At 32.6% G+C, this 14176-nt stretch overlaps 2 protein-coding genes across 2 annotated transcripts in view; one reads left to right on the forward strand and one right to left on the reverse strand.

Moving 5' to 3' along the window:
- LOC106644186 (protein trachealess) overlaps nucleotides 1–14176 on the forward strand; it is a 363163-nt gene that overhangs the window by 117172 nt on the left and 231815 nt on the right. The window lies entirely within an intron of this gene.
- Nucleotides 1087–2773, reverse strand: LOC149373666 (uncharacterized). Its single transcript, XM_089596003.1, has 3 exons — nucleotides 2588–2773; nucleotides 1936–2506; nucleotides 1087–1419 (listed from the first exon to the last, which is right to left on the reverse strand). The coding sequence occupies exons 1-3, from the start codon at nucleotides 2658–2660 to the stop codon at nucleotides 1203–1205; spliced, it is 861 nt and encodes a 286-aa protein (XP_089452129.1). The 5' UTR covers nucleotides 2661–2773; the 3' UTR covers nucleotides 1087–1202.

The following is a 14176-nucleotide window of genomic DNA, read 5'->3' on the forward strand; positions in this document are numbered from 1 at the left end:
TTGAACGTAAAATGAGGGTGATCTGAGTTAGTCACATGACGTATGTGTAGAAGAATATATTATAACGTTATCAAGTTCATCGACTAACTCTAGTAATTATAATCCAAATGAGCTAAAATTTTGTTCGTTACTTCGAGTTGGATGTCTAAGCTGATGGTTTGAATTTCGACCGTATTTTTGGTGCAGCGCTCTTAGACAAAAAACCAGTTTTTTGTGATAACTTTATTTATGTACATTTTATACGTTCACGTTTGTACCCAGATTTATATATCATTAAAATACAACTGTTTTGTTTTACACGTTTTTTTTTCTAGATTGTGCAATCGCACATAACAATTGCAATAAAAATCATTAAAATAAAACTTTTTTATGATCTAAGTTTTTTTCAAAGTGCCTTCTTAACGATTAAATTAACAAATATCGTTTCAAAATGACAAAAAATCGATTATTTGCATCATTTAATTTTTGTACACTACATTTTTAGACAAAATATTTGATACAAAAATTATAGATTTTCTAAAAATGCACTTGTTTGTATTATTTGTAGTGTGATTATACAGTTAATAACGAAAAACGCTATTAAAGGGCTGAAAAAGCATGTTGTACTGCATGCAAGTTTATTATTTTAAATTTCGAGTAAGCATACATGTATGTTTAAACTCAGTGGTAAATAATAACATAATCATACAAAATTGGATACTGTTTTAATCTTGTTTTTTTTAAGTAACACCTTTGCTCTGACGCCTCGTGGATAGGTCATGCCTCAAACGCAAGAGGAAGTGTTTTGTATGCATTTAGCCGCTTTTGATCGCTGGCACGCGGAACACGCAGGAGGTGAAGCCACAATAATGTAGCACTCAAGATTGTAGTACATGTATAGGGCAGGCCCCTTAGCACTATAAAACATCTCCACTGTTTACAAATATACATTCCGGACAAATTTGGGTTGTACTGTAACTTTGTCAATAATAAAAAATTAATTTAATTAATTAATTTTTTCATTGCCAAATCTGTTATACACTCTGGCCTAGAAAAAAATATCTTATTCTTAAGAAAATACTTATTATTAATGAATTTGAAGGCCGTCTGTGGGATTTTAAGGAGAATATTGGCAAGATCAAAATTACTTTTTACTCTGTATCCCAGGATAAAAAAAAATTACTTAAAAAAAGTAGTCACTTTAAACGTTGCAAAGAATCGCGTTACGTTCTGTAAATGAAACTACCGAAAATTTTTGGCAACACATGTCGGTTATACCATTGTAATTGTTGTAGCTGCTGTACTTGTAGATGATCTAGTTTTATCGGCAGCTGCTGAAGCTGCTGGGGCTCTTGCATTAGCTGGGCAGGTGAATACACTTCTTGCTGGAGCTGTTGCATATGCCTTAGTTTCTCTGATTCAAGCTCATTCACTTTCAATCTACAATTAATCAAACAATTTAACGAAATTTTTTTTAATGCTCGTGTTTAAAAGTTGTAATTAAAAAATAAATAATGACTAGCTGTTATATTTTTGGCACTTGCAAAAATTTATCATCAAAATGGTAAGATGCTTGTCTGTGCATTTTGAAGTTAAATCAAATTTTCATTGCCAACTCTTGTCATGTAATCGTCTAATTGCTGTGCATTAAACGTCTAATGGCTGTGCATTAAGGCTGGACTTAATCCGGTGAATAATTTTTTTCTTAAAATGCGTAAGAATTCTAACTTGTATTCAATGTTTAAACTAGCTAAAACCTTTACTACGTAGTATTTAGGACAGTATTGAAAGTAAATTTTGTAGATATCTCTGTAAAATTAATACTTATCATATAGTACTGTAATAAACTGAATACAGAAAAAAATTTTCAAGCTGACCATTACTTTTATTTATATTTTCATCGATTTACTTCGTAGAAATTTTAACAATATAATAAATAATGAAATCTTGTATTACCTGGCATCGTTATAACAAGCAGATGGATTGTAGTAGACATCACTGGTTCGAGCCAAAGGCACCAAGGCTCCAGAGCTTATAGGATGCGGCATTCGTTTTAAAATTCCAAGCTGTTGAGTTGCCGGGATGTATGGATGCAGCGATGGTGTCTGCTGCATTTCACGAAAATGCAATGGCCGTCGGGGAATTAGTGATTGTTGTACGTGTTGATGGGGAGTAAACGTTTGCTGATACGGAGGCAATGGCTCTTGCGGTATGTGCGATGGCTGCTCATTTTGGAGCAATTTTTTAACACCGATAGCGCCCAACTGGCCGAGTGCTGCTGTGGATGGCAGCGATGTACTTTTTTTAGAAATGTTTTGGGTATCAGGGCAATTTTCGTTGTCTTTCTTGAACTTCATTCTGCGATTTTGAAACCATATTTTCACTTGAGGTTCCGTGAGTTTTATTTTTTGTGCCAAGTGAAATCGATGGAACCGGCTCAAATACTTGGTCGTCTCGAATACCTGTTCGAGAGTAGTTATCTGCATCGATGTAAATGCCGTCCTGCTTCTTTTTTTTTTATATTGGTCTGGAAATATTAAAACACACGTTTTGTACACCCTTAAAAACTTTTTTTAATGCAAAATAATTATGTGAATATTATATTTACTTTTCATTTCCGTATCTTGAGGCTTGGGCTCCTCAGCAACATCATCTAGCTGTTTTGAATTCTGAATCTCCATTTTGTCTAGGACGATAACTTTATATTCTAATTTTAATAAAATTATTCCAATTTGAAAGAGACACAGGGCTTCAACTGTCTTTGACGATTTAAAGATTTTCTATAGGTGATATGTTCACGATCACGATAATAGATTCTTACTGACACTTTAAATGTACAAGTTAGAATCGTGAGCTAACACTGAACTTATTTGTAACGCATGGACAAATGGTTTCAAACATACCATTCGTTACTTTCTACTGTGGAAGGGATTACAAGTCCATTAGCTGTTACTTTTTGGTAAGCACTTAATAGGCAGTGTTGTCGCCGATAAGTAAATTCTGTGAAAAATTTCTACTAATAATTAGCGTTGGAGATTATCTATGAGTATAACTGACGTGTACCGTATGGTGATTACTGTATGAATAATGACTTAAACGTCAGACTATATCGATATACGTCATTTATCAGATCCGTAGTGTTTGAGTTTCTGAATATTACAAATCTAAAAATTTAAAATTACTAACATATTCCAAAATACTTAGTACATTACATAAATTTTGCTGAACCTACTCTCACACATCACCAGGGCAAGCACTATAGGTCTTTGCCATGTTTGGATGCACACCAGGTGCGAACCCTATTTTTTCTAGTGAGAGTTCAGTAAACACTTTAAGTAGGAAAACATAATTTATGATGATTAATCAAAATCTCCTTATTTTTTTGCATTAGAGATAGAAAAAATCGATTTCTGATAAGATTTGACGAATATTTTTTCACCGCACTGATTGACATGAAAATATCGGTACAATCAATAGGTTAAAAATCTATTCCAACATTTTTGAGGTAATTGTTTCCAAGGGGTAATATAATTTTTTCAACATTTCATTTTTTATAACATGTTTGCAAAGTAAAAAAAATTTTCTTATTTTTCTTAACATTCCAGTTATTGAAAACCTCACAGTATTTACCGGTATTTACTGACAGTATAGTACATACATAAATGAGCTCTTGGCAGTATTTTAGGTAGCTTATAAAGCAGCTAACGAAGTTTACGTAATTTTTTGCTGAATCATGCAAAATTTAACCAAAATTAGTAAGTGTACTTAAATTATTCATAAGTCGACTTTTATAAGAACATATAACAAAAAATACTGTTTCCACGCAGTTCATTTAAAAAAAATTTTATGCTTCTATGTTTAGTGAGGTTACAAATTGTGTGTCCTACAAATTTTAGCTAATGATGTTTAATTTTTATATCCTAATCGTTTATTTAAAAAATATATTTTTGTAGTTTTTTTGTTCGTTTCTGAATTCACAGTGCCTGTATTGGAAAAACAGTTTGGATGGCAGACTTTTTCAGCCACTGTAATGTTTCTTTTCTTCATAAAAATTTTACATTTAGTAAAATATTGTTGATTTTTTAGATTCTTCCTTTAGCTTTTCTAGAAAAAAACCCAAACTAAAGAATATACAATGACAGGTGCGTGCTTGTTTGATGCTACACCGTGGCCACAGCATCCAGCCTCGTAGTACTTAAAAATTGTATACAGTAAGAACCGCACAAGTTTTAAACAGTCTATTTTAACAATATAATAAAATAACGAGAGTTCACTAAAATTTAAAGATCAGAATATAAAAAATGTTACGTTATTAGCTAAAATCTGTACGACATACAATTTGTGATCTCGCTGAACATAGAAACATATACTTTTTTTCTAAAATTAACTTCCGAAACAGTAGTTTATAATAAATTCTTATGATAACAGTCAGTTCATGAGTTATTTACATAGACTTCTAAATTTTCGTCAAATTTTGCATGATTCACCAACAATTACGTAAACTTTCTCTGCTGTTTTACTATCTACCTAAAATACTGCCAAGAGCATATTTTTATGCACTGTACTATCGGTAAATACTGTGAATCGGTGAAATAACTACTTCACCTATTGTTTGCACCGATATTTTTATGTCAACTAGTTGGATAGAAAATAGTTCGTCAAATCTTAGCGGAAATTGGTTTTTTCAGTTCTGATAAAAAAGAACTCATCGCATGTTCACAAGATTATTTATACTCATCAAGGACTCTAGAATGTAAAGAAAAATATGTTTATCAGGTGTGTTTTCTTAGAGAAATTAGGCTCATTGCTGCTCCTTGAAAAGTGAAAAATAAAAGGAGATTTCCACGTACACCAATGAAACACAGTATAATCAAAGGTCAGTCGAAAAAATTTTGCCTCATAAATGCCACCACAAGGCAAGATAATATAATTATGCAGAGTCATGATGTGTCATTGTGATTTGCTTGTGGCTGTACAATACATAGAAAATTAAACTGTGATATTTGTTTTGTTCTATACTTTCACAAATATCACAAACAGCTGTAAAAGACAAACGGAGGAGCGAGGTAGCACCAACGAGAGGATATAGAGATAGAAAGAGAGAGAGAAATACGATAAGATTATATTAGATTAGCTTTTTATTAATTACAAAGAGAGAGAGAGAGAGAGAGAAAGAGAAGTTACACGTGGAAGAAGGCGGTTCAGTTGCATTAATGAATCGAATACTGCATTACTTGAAGCAAGTTATAATTAGATGAAATATAGTGCAAATAAAAAATAAGAAACTCTTCAGCCCTACATAAATTAGCTGTCTGTATCGCTTATTTACCAAAGGTTAATCAAATGTGTAACCACTTATCTGTTAAGTGCGGGTTAAAGTAGTATTACACTTCGGTTTCAAAAGTATTTTTTTATGATTTTACTTCAAGTATAATTATGATTACTTCTTTGTCTGTTTGGCGTATTACAACTCAAATGCGCATCCCATACAACTTAAGAGATGTATACACATACACTTTTTCTATTATAGTGTACTGACCTCAAAGAGGTATTTCCATTGGTAAAATATGTATCTACTAGCAGCCCCCCGTCTCGGCTTCGCCCGAGACTTACTAAATAAAATACCGTAGTGTGTTGACATGTAATGTGAAACATTTTCAGTTAGAAATTTAACACATATTCCTGATACATCTCGGAACAAAAATCTTCTTATTAAAAACATATTTTTTCGGAATCCATATAGTTTATTTGGTCAAATGATAAGGTTATTGGGTTGTGAAAATTCAAAAAAATAATTATGCTGAAAAGTACCGTGCGTTCTTTATGCCATAAAATAATCGGTGGCCATAAGAAGCCGTTGATTTACAGTTTCTTCCGTGTAATTCACGAAAACGGCTATTTTTTAAAGCTGTTAAGATTTTAAACCCCCAAAAAATTTATATTAAAAAAAATTTTTTTTTCTCATATCTCACAACTTTATTACCAGAGCAACAAAGTCCTGGACCTTAAACCCTACATTTTTATTGACACAAAAACACAAATACATTTTCTACTCATTAAAAAATCTGAAGTAGGATCTTTAAAGATTTCAGAGATTGCTGTGAGGGTACAATGAAAAGCTGATCTCTCACGTAATGGACTCTTTAGTTGTCGATTTTGACGCTGCCGTTTTAATCACGATAATTTTCTGCGTCAGTTTCTTGACGCCTAAGTAAAATTGTATTTATTAGATACACTTGAAGTTTTTCTTCCAATTCACCCTCTTGCGACTTTTGGCATGCTTAAAATTTTTGTGACCCCTAGAAGATGTTTTCTGTCAACTTTGTTAAGTTCTAATATATTTGTTGGCAAGGAAGTTCGACGTCCGATGGCCCTAAAAAAGACCGGTGAGCTTCTTAAGTTAACTCTTTCTTGACTGCAGTTAACAGCAATTGTGACTGCCTGGATACCTCAGGGTGATCTTCTCTGACTTGCTGTTGAAGACTCAGACTGATCGGGAGAAAAATTACAAAGTCTGAAGCTTTGGAACTAGTTGTTGTGCTCTTTCCCAACGTCTCCCGGTATAACGTTAAAGACGTTAGTGTCTAAAGCACCTTTTTTATTGGCAGATTCAGTTGTTTTGGTGATCTTAGAAGGGGAGATTGGTTAGTGATACTTGTCCAGTGGAGGCTGTCCCGTTGGCTCAAGTTTTTTTTCCTACATAGCTGTTATAGGTTTGCTCAGAGCAGACCTTGGAGAGTATCAGTGATTCCTGGTTGAATGCTTAGAGTCGAGAGGGTAGTATAGGGTCGTCGGTCACCGGGTTTTCCAGCCTTGCGAAGAACAACTCGGCAGGTGACGTCTGCTAGTGAATGGCTGACTTGGTTTAATAGTGCCCGTCTTTAGTTAATATAGTCTTTTAGTCGACGAATTGCTTCCGGAAATGGTAGTAAAAATGTTTTTGTTGGCAAGGTAGTTTACACTTAGGTGGATCCTAAAAAGAACCGATGAAATTGATGGTTAAGTAGGGAACGTAAATACTTATAATGGCCCTAATAAGCGCCAGTGGTGAAACTTCCAGACTATTCTTTATTATTATTCCTGATGATGAGGAGCTGGCTACGGGTTGCTTGATTCTTACCCTGGGAGTCTCGATGTGCTGAGACAATGATGGAGGAAGGTACGCCGCTGACCAGAGAATATCTCGTCTCGGGTCGTTTTCCGGATAACCAACCGCTCATCGTTAGACGGGAACATGTGGGTAAGCGCGTTGGGGACACGACGACCAAGAAGGTAGCCGTTATGGCTGCCCATGCCCCTCAGAGCTGTTTTCCCTTGCTTACATTTGTAGCCAAAAATTCTCTAACTGCACCAGGTGGGATGGTGGGACTACCACACAACTTTGAAGAGTTGGTGCAGATTGTGCTCTGGCTATAGATATGTCTCCTGATATTGGGGCAGAGACGGCATCGGTTGAAATTAATTTTTTTTTTTTTATCGCACTTGTCGAGATTCAGGGTGAATGGACACCTAGGTCCCTTCCCCCTTAGAGAAAAGTGTCGCCCGTTACCGGGATTCCCAGCTGCAAGACTATCATCTCCATTCTCTATACAGCTCGTTGAACTGCTGAAGTTCGACTACAATCACTATCGAGACGCTCCGGCGTATTATAACCACACTTATTTAATTATGTTGCAGGTAGCTCCGATTTTATGTCGACGCCACCTAGCGGATTTTACTGAACTAAAGTGAAAAGCTGGCGTATTTTTGCAAAACTTTGAGCTCATTTATTGCTATTGTTATTAAATTTCTTAAGATAAAAACTATACTAAAACCATCTAGGAAATATCATGAATCAGTGTGCAAAATTTCAGCAAAATCGGTTTAATGGTTTTCGCGGTTAGCGATTACAACGGTTTTAGCGGTTAGCGATTACAACGGTTTTAGCGACTTTGCTTTATATATTAGTAAGATGATAGGCTATGTATATTTTATTTATGTAGATGCAAAAAGTATTTTTGTTACAGAGTTAGGAATGTCTTATAATAATAAGTAATTAGATATAATAAAAGATTTTATCATAAATTAAAAACTTGATATTTGTTTTTAACTTTTTTAACACACATAACAATAAAAATATCAAAAGCTTATAAATGAAAATGAAAACTATTATATGTATTGGTCATTAAGATGTGTTTGAATAACTTATTCTTGTACGCATCGTTGAACAAGAATAAGTTGTTCAAACTCATCTTAATAACCATTACCTAAAACTGTTTTAAGAAAGGAAACATACAAGAAAGGAAAATTTATATTCGAGATCAAGTGAGTTATGACAATAACACTGTAACTAACTCTTAAAAATTGTGGACTGTGAAAGGATATTGTTGCTATCTGATGCAACAATAGTACATAATTTTAGCATATTTAAGTACTATGCATTTCAGAACCGTGAATGATTTAAATAATACTACCATACTGTTTTGTTACTAGTTAACGTAAGAACATCAAAAGAGATACCGCATAATTCAAGTATACAATTTATTAATATCTTAAGTAAAATGTGAAAACAGAGAACCACATTGATATTCATAATGACTACAAAGTAAGTGGACTGTGATTTTTAACTCTATAGCTTATATTCAGTTTTCGTTATTGTATTATTTAGCATTTTGTTTTATGCACAAATATTATTTTACGATAAAATTATACGTAAACAATTAATGATACAATCAATCGAGAGCACAAGTTTTGGTAATGAATGTTAAAGTGTTACTTTTGAATAAGAAATTATTTATCTTTTGTTTTTCTAAAGACAATGATGCGATGAATATGTAAGTAAAGCAAAAAGCGATAAGCTCTGTTAATAGATGATTACAAAAATTTCTCAAAAAGTCATTATGCATATTTATTAGAAAATAGTATTTCACTTGTGGTAGGCTAGAGTCAGAAGAGTTTCTACGAAACTAAGAATATCCATTACTACATTAATAAATTAATAACGGTACCTTCCGCCTTGACAATGTTAACCACTCTGTAAAGTTATATTCAGTGTAGAAACATTTGCTTTTCACCGTCCTTACAACTATTCAATGGCATGGCTTATAATTTCTTACTACCCTAAAAAAACCTTTTTTTGGTACGCAGCGTTTAGTATTCCATTATATTTTTTAATAAACTTGTATGTATATGTTTATTAGACATTCGTAGTATGAAGAAAGCATCGAAAAATACGTTTTCAAATAATGAGAGCAAGGCAATGATTGTAGTTTCATGAAACTATAAGCAAATAAATTGTATGGAAAAGTCATAAGGATTGAGTTTACATTATAACTATTCAATATTGCAGTTAGTAACCTAGAAGTACAAGGTAAGCTTTTGTTTTAATAGTTTTGAAAATATTGTTTGATTCAAATTTGACATTTTGTTGTAAATTACATATCTATGCTGGTAAGATAAGAAATTTTTTAGACCACGTGATACTGAAAATTACAAGCAATCTGAAACATTCTTTTTTTTTAGCGTGAGTACAAAGTAGCTCGACAGTTTGTGCTTTCTGGCCACTGTTTCAGATTTGATAACATATACCAATTTAAATTTGTATAAAAGAAAAACATTATTGTTTGTTTCTAGACATACATCCAAATGCATTTTCTGAAGAATAAAATGTCTAATTCTCTCGAATTATTCTTACGCACATCCGCTTTTTCTAAAAAAGATATACGCCGGTCCTCTCATGGTTTTTTAAAATATAGTTACAGTTAAAAATATGAACTTACTTAAAATGTGCATTTTTTGACATGCTTCGCGTGCTTTAATTATTTTGTCATTCGATTTGATTTACGTTTACGAATATTTGTCTATTTCGTTATTCAATTGTTATATATATAATCGAACAAAATAATTTTCCAGCATTTACTGTCATATCAAGAGTAAAAAATAGTAGTTCTCCTACGAGTTTGAAAAGTCTCTGTTTGCGAACCGAGAGGTTTGCGGCCCAAGCCGAAGGCGAGGGACGTAACGAGGTTTGTAAAGGAGACTTTTCGAACGAGTTTCGGAAAACTGCTTTTTCGCCCGAGGAAGTACCAGCCTCCCAAAACCACCCGAGGGCGGAAAAAAAATTTTTTTGCTATGTATTAGTTGGATCCTTCCTTCAAACTAATAATTTTATTTACACTTTTTTAATTTTAAATACCATGATAAATACTTCAAACCTTAGATAAGTAAAGTAATACATAAACTCTTCATTTTAGAGGCCCTATAATAATTTCAGGTAGTTCAATGCATTACTTTTTGAAAAATGTTATACATTTCAGGTTATGCACACTGAAACATTTTCATGATCAAGAAATGCGTAACTTTTCTCTCTCAATTAGCAATTGATTGCTTTGTATTTGGGCTAGATTAATTCCTCAAAGTACCAGCTTGAAGGCTCTTCTCGTTTTCTCGTAATTTTGGGTATAAACAGCTAGATAATTCGTTATTAACAATAAATAATTCATCATAATAAGGAAATCGGTAAAGTAGAAACTCTGGCCGATGTACTGAATGCCTTACTCTTACGTAAATATCGTATCAGAAACGTTTTTTTGAGAACCACATCAAGTTGTTAGACTGATTCTATATTTTAAATCTTGTCGAATATCAGCACTCTACTGTTTTTTTTAATTTTTTAACAGCCAAAAATATAGTTAATTGGTCACCTAGATCAAAAAGTTAAATTCTCATTGCTTGCTAACAATGGAAAATTCTTTACTTGCCCATCTTATAGGTGTGTAACGTACCATTTTTTGCTGTCATAGTTACTATTCAACGGTAGTTTGATTGTCCACGAATACCATTAAAAAATTATAAAAGGAGGAGATTTCATCACCTGAAACCCGATTTTTACTTGTTTATTCTTCTTTTGGAGTAAATGGATTCGAGTATCTACTGAAAAATGCATATTTCTAAACTACATATCGCCACAAATACTCTGTTTTTTGGAACTTACGAATAAATGGCATCCTATCTTCTGGCCTTACACTTTTTGTAAAACATATTTGAAAGTTCTTCGATTAAGGAGGCTCCATCATGGAATGTAAAAAAACTTTGAATGATATATTTTCAAAGTTCAGATTACGCTAAATCCAATGGTATCCTCATCTTTGTGAGTTTGTCATCAAAATCCCGAGATAATTCAATTTTAAATTAGCACTTTTCGAGCTCACTTAACACAGCCTATTATGACGGAAGGCTTGAAGCAAAATTTTCATGATCAATTAAACTACTAAAATGGAATGTACAAGCAAAAAAAATACGTACCGTACAGCTGAGATTATCATCTTTAAAAATCGGGTGACTTAATAGGAGTTAGCAATGAAAAAGTTGATACAATAGCTAAAATATTATTTTTGTCTGCAGTTACATTTAGTGCGTGCAGTAACAAATACTACCGGCCATATTTCTCTAGAGAGGGGAAGAAATAAAATATATTGTAGTATACAAGATAGAATAGCACGTAGGCTCAGTTGAAATGTGATAAAACCTCCTTACAACCTTGTCCAACTTTTCTAAGCTACTAAAAATAGATGAAATAAGCTACTAAAAAAAATGATAGAGTTTTCTTTGAAAAGAGTGAATTTCTAAAAATAGTGTAAGTTCTTCGCCTTTAAACATATTTTTAACAAAATTATTCGTTTTACATTGTTACATCTAGTTGTGAGTTCCGAAAAGTTAAAAATTTATTCAATTCTGTAAGTAAGAGCTACTCTTACCTTTAATAGGTTCAGTTTAAATAGAAACTATTTTTTTCTACCCAGTTTTTTTCTGACCCTCAAACGTTTACAGTGCCATTAGTGGCAAATATGGGATTTTCACCTGGTATACATCCAAGGTCGAGTACAAAGAGCTCCTTGGGCCCTGCTTTTACTATTTCTACACAAATATTTTTATTTAAACGAATAAAGTAAATGAAAATGCTTAGAAAACTTATGGGAAAATAAGTTTTTCACATACCTTTGTTTTAAGAAAATAATTTCATGAATCAGGTATAAATAACAAAATTAGCATGTGTATCTTTATGTACAGAAGGTATTTTCTGTTTAGCTTTTTGAGTTACAAAGTTCATTGCATTTTTTACAAAAGAATGATTTAAAAATTTCAATATTTACTTTTCTCAAAAGAATATCCTATATTACTTCACCAGAAAGTAAAATTATACTATTTCAGTCCTCAAAAGTATCTGAAATATTAAAAAAATATGTTTTTGAGTTTTCACTGACCTTGTTTAGCATGATTCTTTAATACATCATATACCATCATACTAACCACAAAAATCACAAACACCACAACAGGAATATTCATTATGAATTATAGAATTATGTTTCTAATTGCAGGTATAACATTTTTGCTTGGGTAGATGAAAAAATCTTTAAGCCTTCAATGAGATAATCCAACTTAGTGAATACGCATGTTAAGTGATAAAACAACGTATTTATTGCACTGCTTTTGTCGTCGTACTGCAATAGTAGGTTAGAATACCAAATTATTATCAGTAATAGCCACAATAGAGATATTCTGAATCAATCAGACTGCAGCTACAGTAATCTTCTACGGGTATCGTTAACAATTATGACCGAATGTAACAGGTTTTGTTTGTGCAATATATGCGATCAATCTTACAGAACAAACTTTCAACTCAAAGTGCACCAACCTGTCCATTCGAATGATAAATCCTATAGTTGTAGAGTATGTTTGAAAAATTTTATTCTAAAAGTACACCTTTTAGATCATGAACGAATCCACGAAGTTAAAAGACCCTTTACCTGCAAAGTGTGTTTCAAAGAGTTTAATAAAAAAAAATATTTTATGGAACACCACTATACTCATACTAATAGTAAGCCCTATGGTTGTAATATGTGTCCTAAAAGTTATATTCGAAAATTATATCTCACAGAGCATGAAAAAATTCATATTGGTAATGACCTTTACAGGTGCAACGAGTGTTCGAAAGGTTTTACGCGAAAAAACTATCTTGTAGATCACATGCGGATTCATACGGGGCAGAAGCCCTACAGTTGTAAATTATGTTTGGAAAGATTTAGTCAAAAAGGTCATCTGACAGTGCATAAAATAACTCACACAATTAATAACCTTTACAGTTGCAAAACTTGTACCAAAACTTACGGTCACAAATGCAGTCTTACAGTGCACGAGCGTACCCATACTGGTGTGAAGCTTCAAACTTGCAAATGGTGTTTGCAGAGTTTTACCCGAAAGAGTCATCTTGCAAGACATGAGCAAACCCACACGGGTATAAAACCCTATGAATGCTTTGAATGTACAAAAACCTTTGTTAATAAAAGTCATCTTCGCAAGCACATGGGGGTACCGCATTTACACCACTGTACTCAGTGTGAACTAACTTTTGTCCGGAACAATGAGCTCAAGTAACATTTGAGCAATCAGCATTGATTTTTCACTTAAAAAAAAAAGCCTCAAGTAACTCTGGGTGACAAAATAATTTTTTAATACAAAAAGTTAAACCTGTGACATGATTTGCTTGAATATCATCTGTAAATAATTGTGTTGCCATTACGATGTGAAAATGTTACTATTCTTTTTGAAAAAATAAAAACTTTTGACAATTTATTGGCAACATACTCATGTATTTTTTGTGTACTCAACCTATTAATAATGTTGTTATATATTGAATTATAATAATTCTTTAACAATAAATAAATAAAATTATCTACCATCATACCAAATTTTCTAGAATTTTCTATAAATAAATCCTTTTTTGAAGAAAGTTTTGTGATCCTAATAAGTTTTTAACTTACAATATCTTTAAAAAAAAGTGTTTTTCTGACTTCTAACCTCAAAATAGCACCTTCGCCGCTAGATTTTGGGTTCTCAGGAGGAAAAATAGTATACGAAACTCGTTCGAAAAGGCTTCTTTACAAATCTCGTTATGGCCCTCATCTTTGGCTCGTACCGTAAACCTCCCGGTTCGACATTCGAAGCCTTTGCCAACTCGTATACGCAATATACTATTAACAAATCAATAAAATGGAAATAAAAATAATAGAAAATGACTATTTAATCAAAATTTTATTTTTTAGCCGTAGTAGGTATCTAAGGAGAATGAAAACAATCATTTTAATGAATGTAGTTACAAAATACGATTGGTTGTGTACAAATGCCTAGTTATGCCCCTCACAAATTACCATATCTTATT

This window comes from Copidosoma floridanum, unplaced genomic scaffold (assembly GCF_036245765.1).
Source record: "Copidosoma floridanum isolate Cflo_tuat_1 unplaced genomic scaffold, Cflo_Japanese_pri ptg000029l, whole genome shotgun sequence".
NCBI classification, from domain to species: Eukaryota; Metazoa; Arthropoda; class Insecta; order Hymenoptera; family Encyrtidae; genus Copidosoma; species Copidosoma floridanum.